The sequence below is a fragment of the Myotis brandtii genome, unplaced genomic scaffold, assembly GCF_000412655.1.
Source record: "Myotis brandtii unplaced genomic scaffold, ASM41265v1 scaffold10, whole genome shotgun sequence".
NCBI lineage: Eukaryota > Metazoa > Chordata > Mammalia > Chiroptera > Vespertilionidae > Myotis > Myotis brandtii.
The window spans coordinates 140,835-158,635 of NW_005353325.1; the positions used below are offsets into that span (position 1 = coordinate 140,835).

Below are 17,801 nucleotides of genomic sequence, written 5' to 3' on the forward strand. Positions count from 1 at the left end.
CTTCAGGGCAAACCAGCCGGCCCCCACCCGTGCACCAGGCCTCTATCCTATATAGTAAAAGGGTAATATGCAAACTGACCCTAACAGCAGAAATACTGGGAATGACTGGTCACTATGACACACACTGACCATAAGGGGGCAGATGCTCAATGCAGGAGCTGCCCTCTAGGGGTCAGTGTGCTCCCACATGGAGGAGCTCTGCTCAGCCACAAGCCATGCTGATGGCTGCCAGTACAGCTGTGGTGGTTGGGAGCCTCTCCCGCCTCCTCAACAGCGCTAAGGATATCCGACTGCAGCTTAGGCCTGCTCCCCACTGGCAAGTGGACATCCCCCCAGGGGCTGCCCGAGGGATGTCTGATTGCCAGCTTAGGCCCAATCCCCCGGGGAGCAGGCCTAAGGCAGCAGGTGGTCATCCCCCGAGGGGTCCCAGACTGCGAGAGGGCACAGGCTGGGTTGAGGGACCCGCCCCCCCTCCGAGTGCACAAATTTTTATGCACCGGGTCTCTAGTACTATATATTTGTGCTTCCTTCTACGATGATCTTCAAACAAATTTATAAGTGTTAGAATTCTTTCTTTATTGTGATCATAAAGTTCTGTCTCCAGGATAGAAAAAAGGTAGAGTTTAAATTTTAAATGTTTGTGTTTTTACACATATATTTTTAGATTTCTGCTAAACTGGGAACAAATGTTGAAAGTGTTCTTCAGGCAGTCATCGAAAGAATACCCCCGTAAGTCTTTTGCTATTTCTGTACTGTTTGTCTTTAATAGCACAAAAACCATCTATTTGATCTGTTATTTTAGCTTAGTATATGTGGTAAATATACTCCTGTGGTGAAAGAAAATAAATATTTAAATTTATTTTTAGTAACATATAGAAGGCAAATACAGTATAAAAAAAAAGAAAAAAGGATGACAGGGATCTGTTCTTAACAATCATTGTAAGAAGGAGACTTGAATATATTAACAATTGTTCTTTGCTTTAATACTGAACAAATATATGTCATCAGTTTTATAAGTAATTTAAAACAGTCATTTATATAAAACTTGAGGTTAAATTAAAACTACTAGGTGTACCAATTAATAATGTGGATCTTTTTCAATAGATGGAGTTACACATATGTTGATATATATATATATATATATGTGATTTGATATGTATGCTATTTTGTTGTATTGACAACAAGCTTCAAAACTTCATATGTCAAATATGCTGAAGGTGTTAACATCATAGATATTTTTACACTTAAAAATGTTGAATTTCTTGCCAAAACAAAGAGCATTTGCAGGAAGTTATAATTCATTACTTTATTTTGAAGAAAAGTGCTGCTGAATACTTCGGGAAGCTTATGGTGAACATGCTCCATCTCAAGATACTGGTTTAAATGCTTTAAAAGTGATGATTTCGATGTGAAAGACAAAGAACGTCCAGGTCAACTGAAAAAGGTTGAAGACCAACAATTACAGGCATTATTGGATGAAGATGCATGTCAAACTCATAAACAGCTTGCAGAAAGATTAAACATTTCTCAGCAAACAATTTCCGATCATTTACAAGCAATGGGAAAGATTTTAAAGGAAGGAAAATGGGTATCATATCAACAGAACGAAAGACAAATGGAAAACCAAAAAGTCATCAGTAAAATGTTGCTTCAACGGCACGAAAGAACGTCTTTTTTGCATTAAATTGTGACTGGTGATGAGAACCCCAAATGCACAAAATCATGGGTTGATGGTCAACCATCAACATCGATGCAAGGCCAGATTGCTTCGGAAAGAAGACAATGCTCTGCGTTTGGTGGGATCAGGAAGGTGTGGTGTTTTATGAGTTTCTAAAACCAGGTGAAACTGTTGATACTGATCGATATTGACAACAAATAATCAATTTGAACCACTCTTTGATCGTGAAATGACCAGAATGTTCCAGAAGACACAGCAAAGTAATTCTGCTTCATGATGACGCACCATCACACACTTCAAAACCAGTTAAAGACACGTTAAAAGATCTTGCCTAGGAAGTATTAACCCACCTGCTGTATTAACTAGACCTTGCTCCTTCAGATTACTACTTGTTCCGAACGATGGCACACGCACTTTGAGCAGCACTTCAAAACATATGAAGAAGTGAAAAACTGGGTCTCTGAATGGTTTGCCTCAAAACAAGAAAAGTTCTGCCCTCGCTGGTTTGGCTCACTGGATAGAGCGTCGGCCTAGGGACTGAAGAGTCCCGGTTTCGATTCCAGTCAAGGGCATGTACCTTGGTTGCAGGCACATCCCCAGTAGGGGCTGTGCAAGAGGCAGCTGATCAATGCTTCTCTCTCATCAATGATTCTAACTCTATCCCTCTCCCTTACTTTCTATAAAAAATCAATAAAATATATTTTAAAAAAAACAACCAAGAAAAGTTCTATTGGGACGGTATCCACAAATTACCTGAAAGATGGGGAAATGTGTAGCTAGCGTTGGACATTATTTTGAATAAAGCACTTTTGATGTTTCTCTTGAAATTATCATGTTTTCTTTGTTTACAAAATCTGCATTATTAACCGGTACACCTGGTAATATAAAAATAGACATTACACCTTATTTTATAGAAAGATCTTTTTATGTTGGCTGTCAGTCATCAACCTTTCTTCAGTACTAGAATAAAGTAAGCATAGTATTTGAGTTAAAAATAAGCACTTTATTATTAAGATTTTAATTTACTATGTCTGTATTTACTTTTTACTTATTTTTAATAGTCCTAAAGTGCATCGCAACAGTCCCCTGAGAGCTTTGGTATTTGACTCCACCTTTGACCAGTATAGGGGTGTGATAGCCAATGTAGCATTATTTGATGGAGTGGTTTCAAAAGGAGATAAAATTGTATCTGCACATACTCAAAAGACATATGACGTTAATGAAGTAGGAGTTCTGAATCCTAATGAGCAGCCAACTCATAAACTGTAAGTAATACACATTAGTAAATAAGTACAATACACTTATATATGTCTATCTCATTCTTACTCAACTTGATATACTTAGATAGATCCCAATTTGAAGACTCGGAAAAAAAACCAAAACCTGGTTATCTAAAGCACCTATCTAGTGAATGATCTTTTGAAAGGAATCTCATGTGTGAAGGATAATAATCTGATATATTTTTATTCCTTTTGACTAGTCATAACTAATTTTGTGACTCAGTGCAGATAAGAATTCTATATTGATGCATTCGTTGAGACAGCGAAAGACATAGTTCCTTCACCCATATCTATATTCATATCAGGCATCTTTTTGTTGTTGTTGTTAATCCTTAGCTGAGGATATTTTTCCCATTGCTTTTCAGAAAGAGAGTAGAAGGGAGGGAGGGAGGGAGAGAGAGAGAAAGAGAGAGAGAGAGAGAGAGAGAGAGAGAGAAATGAGAGAGGGAGAGAGAGAGAGAAACAAACATTGATGTGAGAGAGACACATTAATTGGTTGCCGCTGCACACACCCTGACCAGGGGCAGGGAGCAAACCCCAAACCCAGGTATGTACCCTTGACTGAGAATCAAAACCGAGACCCTTCAGTGCACTGGCTGATGCTCTAATCACTGAAACACACCAGCCAGGGCTTTTGACATTTTATTTTTCATAATTAAATTTTTCAACATAAAAGTAATGAAGAAAATGTCATAATTATTTTCTTGGGTGTGGAATTCATTATAGAACTTTGATTAACTAGAATTCCTGCATGTGGGGTTAGCAAGGTAGTTGCACTGGAAAAACTGAATTCTGAGTTCACTTTTAAATATTTAATTCTATCAGTACTCTAGGTCACCTAGTTGGAGCTTTCTATGGTCTTTGTTTCCTTATTTGTATAAAAATTAAGATATTGAACCAGGTGACTATATGGATCTCACTTGGTAGTTTAAAGTTGTTTGTCTAAAACTAGCACATTTTGTTCATTACATTTTTATTTGAGAGTCATAAAGTAGTTTATCTTAATTTTACTCAAGTATTTCTAAAGTCTCTCTATATTCTACCATATATATCATATACTGATCATTAATTTGGTGTTATGTAGATTTGCTTTTTAAAAACAAAACAAAAAAAACCAAAAAAATTAAGCTAAAACTCTGAAATCTTTGGATTTGCTCTTTTTTTACAAGAGGAACATCAAATAGATGTCAGATTTGTTGAGAGTTCACTTTTTTCTGCTTGTTTTTTCTTTTTCTTCTTTAAAGCGTATTTGTAAAACAATACACTAATAGTGTTTTAATACTACAAGAAGTCTTTTATGTTTCTGCAACTATCAGTTTCACGGTGTTTACATTATATTTAGCTAGTGTTTAATATGCAAGCAAAGGTAGGCAGAGTCATGAAAAAGGCCCTGAGCTTATTGTTGGTAATGGGGTTTACTGTAAGGCATGGAGTGTTGTTCTGCTGATAATCCTTAGAGTTCAGAATTGATATGTAGCACTTAGTTTCCATTTCATGAGGTTTTGTTTGGAAAGTGATCATTTCCTGGGAAGGTAGAGCTTATTTGAGTATGCACTTGAAACATTAAAGGAGTAAATATTTCCATATAATAATTTTATTTAGATATGCAGGACAGGTGGGCTATCTGATTGCTGGGATGAAAGATGTCACTGAAGCACAAATAGGAGATACATTATATTTACATAAGCAACCAGTGGAGCCCTTGCCTGGGTTTAAATCAGCGAAACCAATGGTATTTGCAGGTGAGGAGATCACAAAGTCAAAGGATGAGGGTCAACTTATTCTGTCAATTGAAATAAAATTTACTAGAAATGCTCATTTTAAATAACAGCTAATTCCAGCATATTCTTTTTGGTTTGTGTGTGTGTGCTATTTACATATTAGCTACTTTCATATGTATAGTAAAACTTTATGTAGGAGATAATTTCCTAAATTTTTTTAGGACTTCTTAAGAAATAAGTTCTCTGATATATGAAAGAGCATAGTAATATGAATTTCCTACTTATTTCCTTAGCAAATCAGGTCATTATATTTGAAATCTTTTTCTAATGAGTTTATTACTGGGTACCTTCCCTTTAGCTGGCCTTTCTTTAATATTGTACTAGTGTAGATATGGCAGAGAATAGTGTCACCTCACATATATATAACTTTGCTACCTTTTATTGACTGAGTGGAATTACAGATATTTGAAATAGGAAGACCTGATTGAAGATCATCAAGTTGCATCCAGCCCTTGTTTTTCTCCCTTAAGTATCTCTCATTGCGAATGATGAACGTTTTTGATCCCCATAGTCAGGCAAAGTCAATCATTTGGCTTTTGAAGGACTTGAGAGTTGAGGACTTGAGTTGTCAGATGAAAGAGAATCTGATAAATCAGTAACTTTGTAGTTTTTGTTAGTGAATTGAAAAAAGAAAAATTTATCTTTGATTTTAATGGATAATCTGCCATAGAGAATTCAGAATTCAGTGTACTTTTCATTTCTCCTCCTGTTTTTTATCTGTTAATGGAGTCTCATTTGTGGTTGTGGAATGACTTCCACTCTTGTTTCTTGAAATAAGCACAATGTGTTTTCCTAGGTTGGTTCTTTTTTGTTTTCCTGACATTTTTGTAAAATCATAAAAACATCACTTTAAGTATGAATCCAGTTATAAATTCATTAAGGCTATGAAACTTGCAAGATACTTTAAAGTCAGTGTAACTTAGCATTTATAGTTTTTTTTAGCAAACAAATATTTTGGTGAGTGAAATATAAGTAAGTTATTTAAAAGCTAAGTGACTAATTGTGATCTTGGAAGCATTGGATATTTATTCCTTTGGCAGCTTTTCACATGTGATAATTAGAAATTCTTATGTCCTCAGGAATGTACCCTGTGGATCAGTCTGAATATAATAACCTGAAGAGTGCTATAGAAAAATTGACCTTAAATGATTCCAGTGTGACAGTTCATCGGGATAGTAGCCTTGCCCTAGGTGCTGGCTGGAGGTAAGATTCAACTACATTGTACCGTTCCATGTTTATTGAAAGGTAAAGTTTAAATGGTTTCTTGCTTTGGAACATTTCTGAAAATAAACTCATATTAGTGTAAAGTGAAATGAAACTATCTGCCTATTTTACGCTGTGGATTCATCTTCTATAGGTAAGTTTTATAGCAATCTATACTAATAAAAGGGTAACATCTTATTAGACCGGACGTCCTTCCAGACAAAGCCACGGTGGCAGGGGCTGAGGCAGAGGCGGTTAGGGGCGACCTGGTCAGCAGGGGAGGGCGGTTGGGGCAATCAGGCTGGCAGGCAGAGGTGGTTAGGGGTGATCAGACAGGCAGGCAGAGTGGTTAGGGGTGATCAGGCAGGCAGGCAGGGGAGGGGATAGGAATCAGCAGTCCCAGATTGCAAGAGGGATGTCCGACTGCCGGTTTAGGCCCGACCCCTGCGGGCCTAAACCGGCAGTCAGACATCCTCCAAGGTGTCCCGGATTGGAGAAGGTACAGGTCTGAGGGACACCCCCCCCCATGCACGAATTTCATGCACTGGGCCTCTAGTTTTAAATAGAATACCAATGGAAAGCTGGAATCTTACTTAATGAAATTATACTAACATGTAATTGTGATGTGAATCACTTGAATGAGTCTTATGATACCACCCCTTCCCCACAAAGTAACAATATATTCATCAAAGAAAATAGAGCCTATGAGACATAAACATTTTGGAGTTTGGTTTTTTTCTTCCCAGATTGGGGTTTCTTGGACTTTTGCATATGGAAGTTTTCAACCAGCGACTAGAGCAAGAATATAATGCTTCTGTTATTTTGACAACTCCTACTGTTCCATATAAAGCTGTTCTTTCATCAGCAAAATTGATAAAGGTACTCTTGTGAATCGGATAAAAGGGAAAACTAAATGTGTGTGTATGCATATGCGTGTATGCAGAATGCAAGAGACACTTTGTACACCATTAGCAGACTAGCTATTAAAACTAAATATTTCTTGATTAATAGTAATAAAAATTAAATTATCTTATGGTTAATGATGGAGAACCTACGTGAGAAATAATTTATGCAATCTTTTACTTGGTAAAATAACCACATTATCAATACTGATCTGTTACTGAATTGGGAATGAAAATATTGTTCTAAATCCAGTGCAAGATGATGAATATATTTTTGGTCATAAGTAATTAATGTTATTACAAATGAAGCATTCATTCTTACCTGGTGTAGGAAATTTTAGATTTCAAGTTAATGATAGGGATAATACTGTATTCTATCTAAGGGGCAATCTGTTTATTTTAAAGAAATACTAACTTTGACAACTTTAAGTATTTTCCAACAAAATTAACTTAGGAAACTGATTATAATGCCTTATAAGGGGTAGAACAAAATGTATTCTTACATCATACTTTTTAAAATTGTACATAAAATGTGTTTAATAAATGTGAATCACCAGAATATATTGCTTAATAATATTAAATGATTACAATTGGAGGACTTCTAAATCTAAAACACATTAAGATAATATTCTACTCTTTAGGGATTCCATTGTTTTTATTAATTCCAACAAATTCAATAGCAAAATAAATTCTAGCATACTTTAAATTAAAACATGGTTATTGTTTATTCAGATTTCATTTTAATTATTGGTGATATTTCTTTATTTTTAGGAATACAGAGAAAAGGAAATTACAATAATCAATCCTGCACAGTTCCCTGATAAATCAAAAGTAACAGAATATTTGGAGCCAGTTGTTTTGGGCACCATTATAACACCAGATGAATTTACTGGAAAAATAATGATGCTTTGCCAGGTATAAATGTAATACAGTTTAATATAAAAGTAAATTTTTGTCCTCTCTAGCAGTTTTGAAAGATTTCTCTCTGTGGAGCACATTGAATTTTATAATAAATTTTCATACATATATAGAGATATCAATATTTATCTAGATGCATGTGGATATAGGTACATATGTACTTTAAAATTCATTTTGAGCCCTGGTCCAGTAGCTCAGTTTGTTGAAGCATCATCCCATACACCAAAAGAATTTGGGTTTGATTCTGGGTCAGGGCACATACCAGGTTGCTAGTTTGATTCCCGGTTGGGGTGCCTCCAGGAGGCAATTGATAGATGTTTTTCTCTCTCTCTTGCTGTCTCTTCCTCTCTCTTTCTTCTCTCTGAAAATCAGTTAAAAAAACATATCCTCAGGTGAGGATTTAAAAACATTTTTTATTTTAAATGAGCCCAAAGAAAAGAAATTTGATGCTTATTTGTCCTGAGTAGATAAAAGTATAATTTCTTTTAGACTTGTTGAGTATTTGATATTGATTATAGTTTGAAATGTAATAGTAATAGTTGACAGACCTTTAATTGGACGGTGTTTTCCATTTTGCTTTAGTCCTCGCCACATTGTAATAAATGATTTATACCAAAAACTGGATATAATCATGGTCCTCAAAAAATACCTATTTGAAATACTCTGACAAGTATTAGAAAGAACTCTAAAATGATGACTAGTGGACTGAAATTTTAATTGTTATCACAAACTATATTATAACTTTGGTCAGTCACTTAATTTCCCTCGTCTAGGTTTCTTTATTTATAAAATAAGAAATTAGAACTTCATTTGTAGTTATATTTGACTTATTGTTAAATTAAGTACTGTGTGATTAAAAAAGATAAAATTGTTAAATACAAAGACTAAAATCTTTGGTGTATATTATAATTGAAATACAAAATGATTCTCTATATTATAAATATTGCTTGCAAGTTTTTACTAGGCATTAAAGAAATATTCCTTCATTTTGTCCATTCATCAGCATTAAGGAAATATTTTCATTGGTAATTGTCATCTGTCTGTATTTCAAATCATCATTCAAATAGGCGATCATTAAACACATTTTTTTCTGCCCTTTTAGGCTCGAAGAGCAGTTCAGAAGAATATGGTGTTTATTGATCAAAACAGAGTTATGCTTAAATATCTCTTACCTTTGAATGAAATTGTGGTGGATTTTTATGATTCTTTGAAATCCTTGTCTTCTGGATATGCTAGGTAAAAATTTAATGGGCAATTCAGGTACTTAAACAGTTGTGTGTGTTTTAAATATTGACCAGCAAGAGTATCTTATTACTCTTCGTATTTTGCCTACCACTTAACATGGTATCTTTCGTATAGTAAATGCTTAATGATGTTTGTTGAAGAAAGAAAGGATTTTAGCAACACTTTAGGCAATAATCTGGTTTTAGAGAGTATTAATATCAATCACCCTGCAACCGTCATGGTTTAGAAACATTTGCAGCTGTAGGTACCAGCTTGTTTTAAAATTATGACAATAGAAATATATATGTTCTTGTCCATTTGGAAAGACATGTAGGCATAATTGAGATGTTTTTTCATTAGACTGCCGTTTTGTAAGTTAAACCTGTGTTTTGATTAGCATGTAAGCTTTGACCATATTATTAATATTAATATTTGACACTAAGTGCTTATATGTGCTAGACTCTGTTGTAACACTTTTTAGATACAGTTTAAGTGCTTTACATGTATTAACTCATTTCATCCTCACAAAAGCCCTGTGAAGGTTCAAACTGAAATCCATAAGTCTCATTTATTAATGGCTCTTTGTCAATGCCATAGCATTTATTTAAGGGGAAATAGAAAACTACACAGAAAATCTTATGAATCTGAGAAGGATCCATTAATATATACTGTTTACAGCCAGCCAGTTGCTGGGAGGGAACATTAGAAAAAAGGTGACAGTTGCCTTCGGTGATCCATTTTCCTAGCCTGGCTTACTAGTTTCTTTTCCTTCCCCCTTTAGAGCTTGCTCCCCTGCCTTTGACCCTCATCTCACAAAGTAAAAAGATGATGAAGTCTGGCCCTGTCTGGGTAGCTCAGTTGATTGGAGTATCATCTGGATATTCCAAGGTTGTGGGTTCCATCCCTGGTCAGGGCACTGTTAAAAAAAAAAAAAAAAGATGAGATTTGTTCCTTACTGTGATCATTTAGATTCATTAATCTGGAATGTATAGGTAACATTTTGATGGAAAGTTAAATCTTTGGGGGGAGGTATGGTAGAAAAAAAGATGTTTTGAAAAGAAAAAGAATGTAATCTATTATTTGAACATTTTTCCTTGTTAGTTTTGATTACGAAGATGCAGGCTACCAGACTGCAGAACTTGTAAAAATGGATATTCTCCTGAATGGAAATATTGTAGAGGAGCTGGTAACTATTGTACACAAGTAAGTAGAATAGAAACTAATGAAATGTGAAAGTAACCACTGTTGACATATTTTTATTTAGTTATTGGTTGCTCTATTTGACAGCTACATTTTGAAAATTTACAAGTAATTAATTAAATTTCCCTGTACTAGTTTTTGTTTCCATTCTTTTCCCATGCTTCTCTTTTCAAATTGTTAAAATATAAAAGGAGACTAGAGTTATGATAATCCAGAAGATTAGTGTCCTGGGAAGAAATGTTTTCATTACCATGTAAGATGAAGTAAAAGAAATTTTTTTTGAATTTAATGATAGGTGTAGAATTGAGAATAAAAAGTTTTTCTCTTTCTAAGAAATTTATAACAATGAAAAATGAAATACCCTAGATGTTGAAGAAGTAGCGGATTGATTAAAATAAATTATGGAGCACTCGTATAATCTGTTTTAAGACATTAAGACTAAACTGTAAATTACTATTTAGTGACATGAAAATGCCTATTAAGTAAAATGGTAGAACAAACTATAATCTGAACTGTAAAAATCAAGTCTGTAGAAAAATGACTAGAAGGGCATATGTTTAACATAAACATTCTAATATGTTTAACAGTGGTTTTGTATGGGTGAAGGGAAGGGCATTAAGAATGGTTTTTATTCTCTCATGTATGTTTTTTATATTTTCTGTAATCATGTTATTTTTGCAATAATCAGAGTAAGTCATAATTTGTGTTTATGATAAATGATTTCCATTTGAACCTCTTTAAGGAATCACCTTTACATTGATTGATTATGCATATGAACTAGAACATTACTTAAACATTCTTTTTTTTTTTTTACTTAAACATTCTTACTTAGTATAAGTAAATAATTTTCTCTGATTCAGAGACAAGGCACAAACTGTTGGCAAAGCCATATGTGAACGTCTGAAGGATTCTCTTCCTAGGCAACTGTTTGAAATAGCAATCCAAGCTGCTATTGGAAGTAAAATCATTGCAAGAGAAACGTGAGTTGAATTCATTTTTGTTACTGGTGGGTTTTAGAAATGATATACCCAGAAAATGAAATGTTGAAAAATTTAACTTTACATTGGCCCAAGCCAGTGATTTTCAACCGGTGTGCTGCAAGACTTTTTAAAACATGCAAGCCTTGCTGGCATGACTCAGTGGTTGAGCGTCGACCTATGAATCAGGAAATCAAGGTTCCATTCCCTGTCAGGGCACATTCCTGGGTTGCAGGCTTCATCCCCAATGTGGGGTGTGTAGGAGGCAGCTGATCAATGATTCTCTCTAATCATTAATATTTCTATCTCTCTCTCCCTCTCCCTTCCTCTCTGAAATCAATAAAAACATATTAAACAAAACAAAACATGTAATACATAACTATTTAGTCAGAGGTACTGACCTCTTTTCCCTTAAGATTGTCAAATAAAAAATGGATAACAGCCAACACAACAATAGCCATCTGGTGTAAGTGAATCAAAAGTAAACCTTTTTTGTGTGTGTGAGATCGGCAAAAAATACATTTTTTGGTGTGCTGCAGAATCTTAGTAATTGGTTTATGTGTGCCATGAGATGAAAAAGGTTGAAAATCACTGGCCTAAGCTTTATTAGTACTTATAGAAACATTAATGTCTTAATTCCACTAATTTAAGTGATTGTTACTTTTAATTATATAACACTTTGGGGTGATATTATTCACATGTATTAATAAAATATATATGGGTTGGAGGAATTGCTTAATTTTTACTTATTTTACTGAATGATTATTGAGTTTCCTGGGTAAAGTTTTTATGGTTTTATCCCTTCAAGTAGATTATAAACTAGTAAGAACTGAAACTAAAAAGGTTTTGGAGATATTCTTCCAAAAGACAAAACTAAGTTATGATTTTTACTAGAAGCATTCCTCAGAGCTAATCAGGTTGTAAATCAGAGAGGTGAGAGAGGAATGCTAATCTCATGTTAAGCTTTTGCATTCTATAATACAGACTTCACATGTGATACCGGAGACATGGAAGATATGCTAATTTGTATAGGAAATTGGTCTTTTTCATTGTACATGCTGTATAAATCAGAGCATTGAAGAAGCTGCTCTGCTAGTAACAGAAAGTACAGAAAATATCTTGCAGTGATTCCCTGTTTTTCCCCCCCTTGATTGAATAATTCTGGGAAATCAGAATTATCTCCTTACATGGAAATCCCTATTCAATTCTTATTTAACCCAAACCTAACGTATTAGTGGTGGTGAAATACAACCATGATTTTTATATAGTCTTGGAAACAATTTTTAAGTCAATATTTGCAATGAATTTAGTTTTCTAACACCATTTTGCTTTAGAGTTGGTTATTTTGTGTTTCATGAATACCTAGAAGTTAGATAAAAAGGAGTTGACAACCTGGGAACATCCTAAAAAGTGCAATTTAGATAGTTAGCAAGCATAAGGATGCTGAGGTAGACAATAAAGAAAGTACAGACTTTTATGTTTTATGAAATACATAAAAATGGAGCTATTTTCCAATTTCTTACTCTCTAAAATTCTCAGCAACATTACAGAAATGATTAGTTTATAACTGCTTAGATGGATATATTAAAATTTAGTTTATCCTAATGTGGTAAACAAATATATTGTTCTTTATATTCCTAGTCACTGTTGACCCACATTAGGTGAAATTAGTAATGAAATAATAACCATTTGTAATTAATTTTTTTGAAAGTAGAAGTGGTAGTGTTTTTAGGTTGAGCCAGAAATGACCTTATATAATTCTTATAATTAAGGTCATACCATGCTTGAATTTGGCTTCATCAATGCTACCCACAGTTTTGACCTTTCTTATTCTTGATAAAATATATGTTGGTATTTCGTTGAATTCATTTTCTATTTTATCTTAAATATATGAAACTAAAACAAGAGTATTTGAGCTATCTAATTATTTACTTATGGCAGTTTTACCTAGGTCTGACCTGATCATTTAAATCTTTAATAAAGAGGAGACTTTGAGAATAAAGTACTTTTAAATAGTGTACTGAAGTTATGTACTTATACAGCATTTTCTCTTTTACAGTGTGAAAGCCTATAGGAAAAATGTTTTGGCAAAATGTGTACGTACCTACCTGTATTCTGCTTTGTAATAATAGTTCTGCTTTATGAGTTTAAAATTAAGGGGGTATACATATATTGGTTTCCATTGTTGGTTTTTAAAATACCCTTTTATTTCATCTCCAAGTTGTTTTTTTAAATTGGTAAATTTCAGCTTTACTATGATTGCATATTCATTTTGATTGTGTTCTTAAATATTTTTTATCTTATAAAAATTTTCTTATGTAGAACATTATCTAAGAAAGTATTTTATAACATGTTTGTTGATCTAATTTTATAAGGAAAGATTTTGAAGACAATGTCTAAATAGTGGGAAGAGTATGGGATTGAAATCCACCTCTCCATTGTTTTGCCAAGTTTGCTGCCTCATCTATTTAAAAAGTATTCTTAGCTCAGTTATTATGAGAATCAAATGATAAATACTATTTCTAAACCCTTTGAATAGGGATTGGTACATTTATGCCTATATAAGTTTCTATATTAGGCTACAGTTATATATAGTAATCCAAAATTTCAAGCCTTGAATCAGTAAGGAGATTGATAGTTCTTCCTTGACATGGGTAATGTAGTACTGGGTGTCCTTGGGGATCTTCATCTCCATCCAAAAATAAATAAAGCCTTAATCATTCCTAAAGGCAGTAAAATTGGGGTCTGCTAGGAAGAGGACTAGAGAGGTATCTTTACAGATGTCTTCCTCATGGACTCATGGATAATAATTGTAAGGTTCGCCCTGACTGGTTTGGCTCAGTGGATGGAGTGTCGGCCTGCGGCCTGAAGGGTCCCAGGTTCGATTCCGGCCAAGGGCATGTACCTTGGTTGCAGGCACATCCCCAGTAGGGGGTGTGCAGGAGGCAGCTGATCGATGTTTCTCTCTCATCGATGTTTCTAACTCTCTATCCCTCTCCCTTCCTTTCTGTAAAAAATCAATAAAATATATTTTAAAAAAATAATAATTGTAAGGTTGTTGTAAGGATGTTGTATTGTTGTATTGATATAATTGTATGATTATTTTTCTGTGGAGTGATCTGGACTTCCAATTTTTAAAATATTTTTCAGTATGGTGGTGACATTACCCGGAAAATGAAGCTTTTAAAGAGACAAGCAGAAGGAAAGAAAAAACTGAGGAAGGTTGGCAACATAGAAGTTCCTAAAGATGCTTTTATAAAAGTTCTGAAGACACAAACTGATAAATAATTGGTGCGAAAATATAAGGAATTTTTTTAAATTAAAAGTTGTGTATCCTTTAGTTTTTCTTGTAAGTTTGTAATATGTTGACAATAGAATGAAAATTATGAAATTTGCTTGTTACTTTCAGGGTTTTCAGATATAACCATTTGGCTTTTCTTTGAAGGGTACTGGTAAGTGGGTAAGAGCTTGGACTCTGAAGGCATAGCGTCTGGTTTCAAATTTCTGTTCCACCACTTACTAGCAAGGTAAATTACTTACCTCTCTTAGTCTGTTTACTCTTTAGTAAGATCAGGTTAAACTATACTTACCTCTATAGGTTGTTAAATGAGATAATATGGTGGAAATACTCAGAAGAGTGCATGGCACATAGTAAGTGCTCAATGAATCTTACCTATTTTGTTTTCATGCATACTTTTTCTGACACTAAGAAGGCCCCATACTTAGAAATCGATCTAATTCAAGACCATGGTAGAAATATTTTCAAAATCACCAAAAGTATCAATTTGTTGTTAGCTGGATAAATTCAGGTGATATATATGAGTCAATTATTAAGTCAAGTCACATAACATACTAACTAGATGTGCTCTAGTTTTTGATACAATTTTTGACACTGGATGGTTTATGTACAGGGTGAGGCAAAAGAAGGTTTACAGTTTTTATGGAAAATAATACCATAATTATAAATAACTAGAGGCCCGATGCATGAAATTCATGCAAGAGTAGGCCTTCCTTCCCCTGGCTGCCGGCACCCGCTTCCCTCTGGCACCCCCGGGACCCAGGCTTCCCTCGCAGCCCTGGCTTTGTCCAGAAGGTCGTCCAAAGGATGTCTGGTCTAATTAGCATATTATGCTTTTATTATAGATAACAAGAATAAACTGTTTCACGTAATCACAACTGTAAACCTATTTTTGCCCCACACTGTATACATCTAAGTTAAAATAAGGGTAGAGCTGTCTTATTTTTGATCATTGAAATGCAGTTGTGCAAAGTCATAGGGGTTTGGTATTAGCAGCAGCTGTTATTAATGGCAGTTTAATAATTATTGTCTAGATTTCATAATTGAGACTGAGCTTTATTGCTTAGTAGTAACTTACTTGAGGTCACACAGGCGGTAAATGGCCATCTTACTTCAAAGCATGTCTCTTGACTACCATGTTTACTCAGTCAATGAACAAACCAGAGGGCAGATTATATTACTGTAGGTAAAATACAGTCGGACCCTTTAACAATGCAAGGGTTAGAGGCACTGATCACCTGCAGTCAAAAATCCATGCTTAATTTAAATTGGCTCTCTGTATATGCAGGTTCCAATGCGTTTAACTGGGAGGGTCAGTTGAACTGTACAGGCTAATTGAAAAAAATCTGCTTATAAGTGGACCTATCCAGTTCAAACCCAGGTTAAGAATCACATGTAATTTAGCTATTGATTTTTGTCCTCTTCCTTGACTGAATTGGATGAGGTAAATATCTTTGAGGGATAAGACTATCAATTTATACCATGGTTATTATATGATAATTTTGAGGTAGTGGGGATTTACTTAAAATTGTATATAAGGGTTAAAATAACTTGTAATTTAGTCTTAGTTAAATTAGCTCAGATATCTCGCCTCTCCTTTCTAGCTCTAATAAAATAGGTGAAATATGAGACACATGACAACAGTATTTTGGAAATGGCACTATATTTGAAACTAGAAAAGCATTTAAATACAGTTTAAACAAAAGTGTTTTGTTCTATTATTAGGAAAAAGTTACATGTTATTGGGCACATATTCTGCACCACATATCTATTTGGTATTTGTGCTTTATTAGTATGTTTTCAATTTGGATACATTCTTTTCCTTTAACCTCTCTTTAAAAAAATAGTTTTCCTGCTAGCAATAAAGGTACAAAAAAGTACTTTTCAAAATTTTTAGCATAAGTTTCAGTTCTCTCCTTTGGCCATGCTCTCAAATAGATGATTTTCATGATTTAAAGTTGTATACCTTCTAAGTATATCCCCCAGAGGACCTTATATTTTCAAGAAATTTGCAAACCTTGAAATATTATAAATTATGAGTATTGGAATGCCCATCATTTATTGAGTTTAATATGTGATAGCTACTGTGTTGAGCTCTATAAGCATTCGCTCATTCAATTTATGCAACAATCAAGGTACAGACACTACTACCATCCCATTTTTTAGGGGAAGAAATTCAGACTTTGTATTGTCTGACATCAGTCATTGACAGCGCTGGAGTTCAAATAGTCTTTTCTTTATCTAATCTACAATTCTTAGCTACCGTGCTTTTTTACCTCTTATGGAAATATCTTCAATAGGTTTCTTAGTTCTTTCCTTAACAGCAGCTTAGCCCGAGTTAAGGAGCTAGAGTGGCCAGAAAGCAGTTTGCTGAGGAGCTTGAGTGCATGGACCTCACCTAGCCTCCTAATATCAGAGGCAGTAATGGGAAGATCTAGACTGTGTTTCCACTAACACATTTAAAGCACAGTAATAACTTGAACCATGCACCAAAACAGGTAGCTTTTTAACTAAGATACTACATGACCTTCTAAGGTAGTTAGGGTAGTTTGCAGTAACCAATACTTAACAGGTGTGACTAGAAGATGATACTGATTGAGTAGTCATTTACTAACCATTTAGAACACTTAAGGCTATTACAGCTTCATTTAAATCCATTATAGAATTAAAGCAGTATATTTTATCCTAACAGTTTTATTTAACTTCTAATTTATTTGCTATTTAAGTTTTTTAGGAACTTAACTGTAAACGCATGTCAATCACAAAGGTGATTAAGTGGTTACATAAGTAATGCTTCTACTGGATGGGCTTATAACATGCAAAACATTCAGAGGAAAAGGAGCAAGATTAAGAGACTGTATGCCAGCGGTTCTCAACCTGTGGGTCGCGACCCCTTTGGCGGTCGAACGACCCTTTCACAGGGGTTGCCTAAGACCACCCTGCATATCAGATATTTACATTATGATTCATAACAGTAGCAACATTACAGTTATGAAGTAGCAACGAAAATAATTTTATGGTTGGGTCACAACATGAGGAACTGTATTTAAAGGGCCAGAAGGTTGAGAACCACTGCTATAGGCAGAGTTATTGTCTTTTAACTTAAATCTCCTAATTGCATGATGGTAACAAAAAGTTAAATAGGCAGGCTCAATAGCCACTACTAATTGTTGGAATCTTTCAGATGCATGTGTTTAATTTCACTTCTGGAAATAAAATTTAGATAACATTTGTTTATTTTAAGCTTTATTGGAATTAAAGATAGAAAACAATATTTTTCTTTGATTTGCAGTTTAATGATACAAGTTTTTATGGCAATTTAAAATAGTTTACAAGAATT

The 17,801-nt window shown here is 34.3% G+C and overlaps 1 protein-coding gene across 1 annotated transcript in view; it reads left to right on the forward strand.

Moving 5' to 3' along the window:
* GUF1 (GUF1 homolog, GTPase) overlaps positions 1-14,503 on the forward strand; it is a gene marked incomplete at its 5' end in the record, with an annotated part of 22,289 nt that extends 7,786 nt beyond the window's left edge. The window contains 11 exons of the mRNA XM_005853164.2: positions 665-729; positions 2,740-2,943; positions 4,561-4,700; positions 5,819-5,942; positions 6,689-6,821; positions 7,616-7,759; positions 8,865-8,998; positions 10,088-10,189; positions 11,047-11,166; positions 13,223-13,259; positions 14,314-14,503. Coding sequence (XP_005853226.1) covers positions 665-729; positions 2,740-2,943; positions 4,561-4,700; positions 5,819-5,942; positions 6,689-6,821; positions 7,616-7,759; positions 8,865-8,998; positions 10,088-10,189; positions 11,047-11,166; positions 13,223-13,259; positions 14,314-14,451 — 1,341 coding nt within the window. The remainder of the gene's footprint in view (positions 1-664; positions 730-2,739; positions 2,944-4,560; positions 4,701-5,818; positions 5,943-6,688; positions 6,822-7,615; positions 7,760-8,864; positions 8,999-10,087; positions 10,190-11,046; positions 11,167-13,222; positions 13,260-14,313) is intronic.
* Between the last annotated feature and the right edge of the window lie 3,298 nt (positions 14,504-17,801).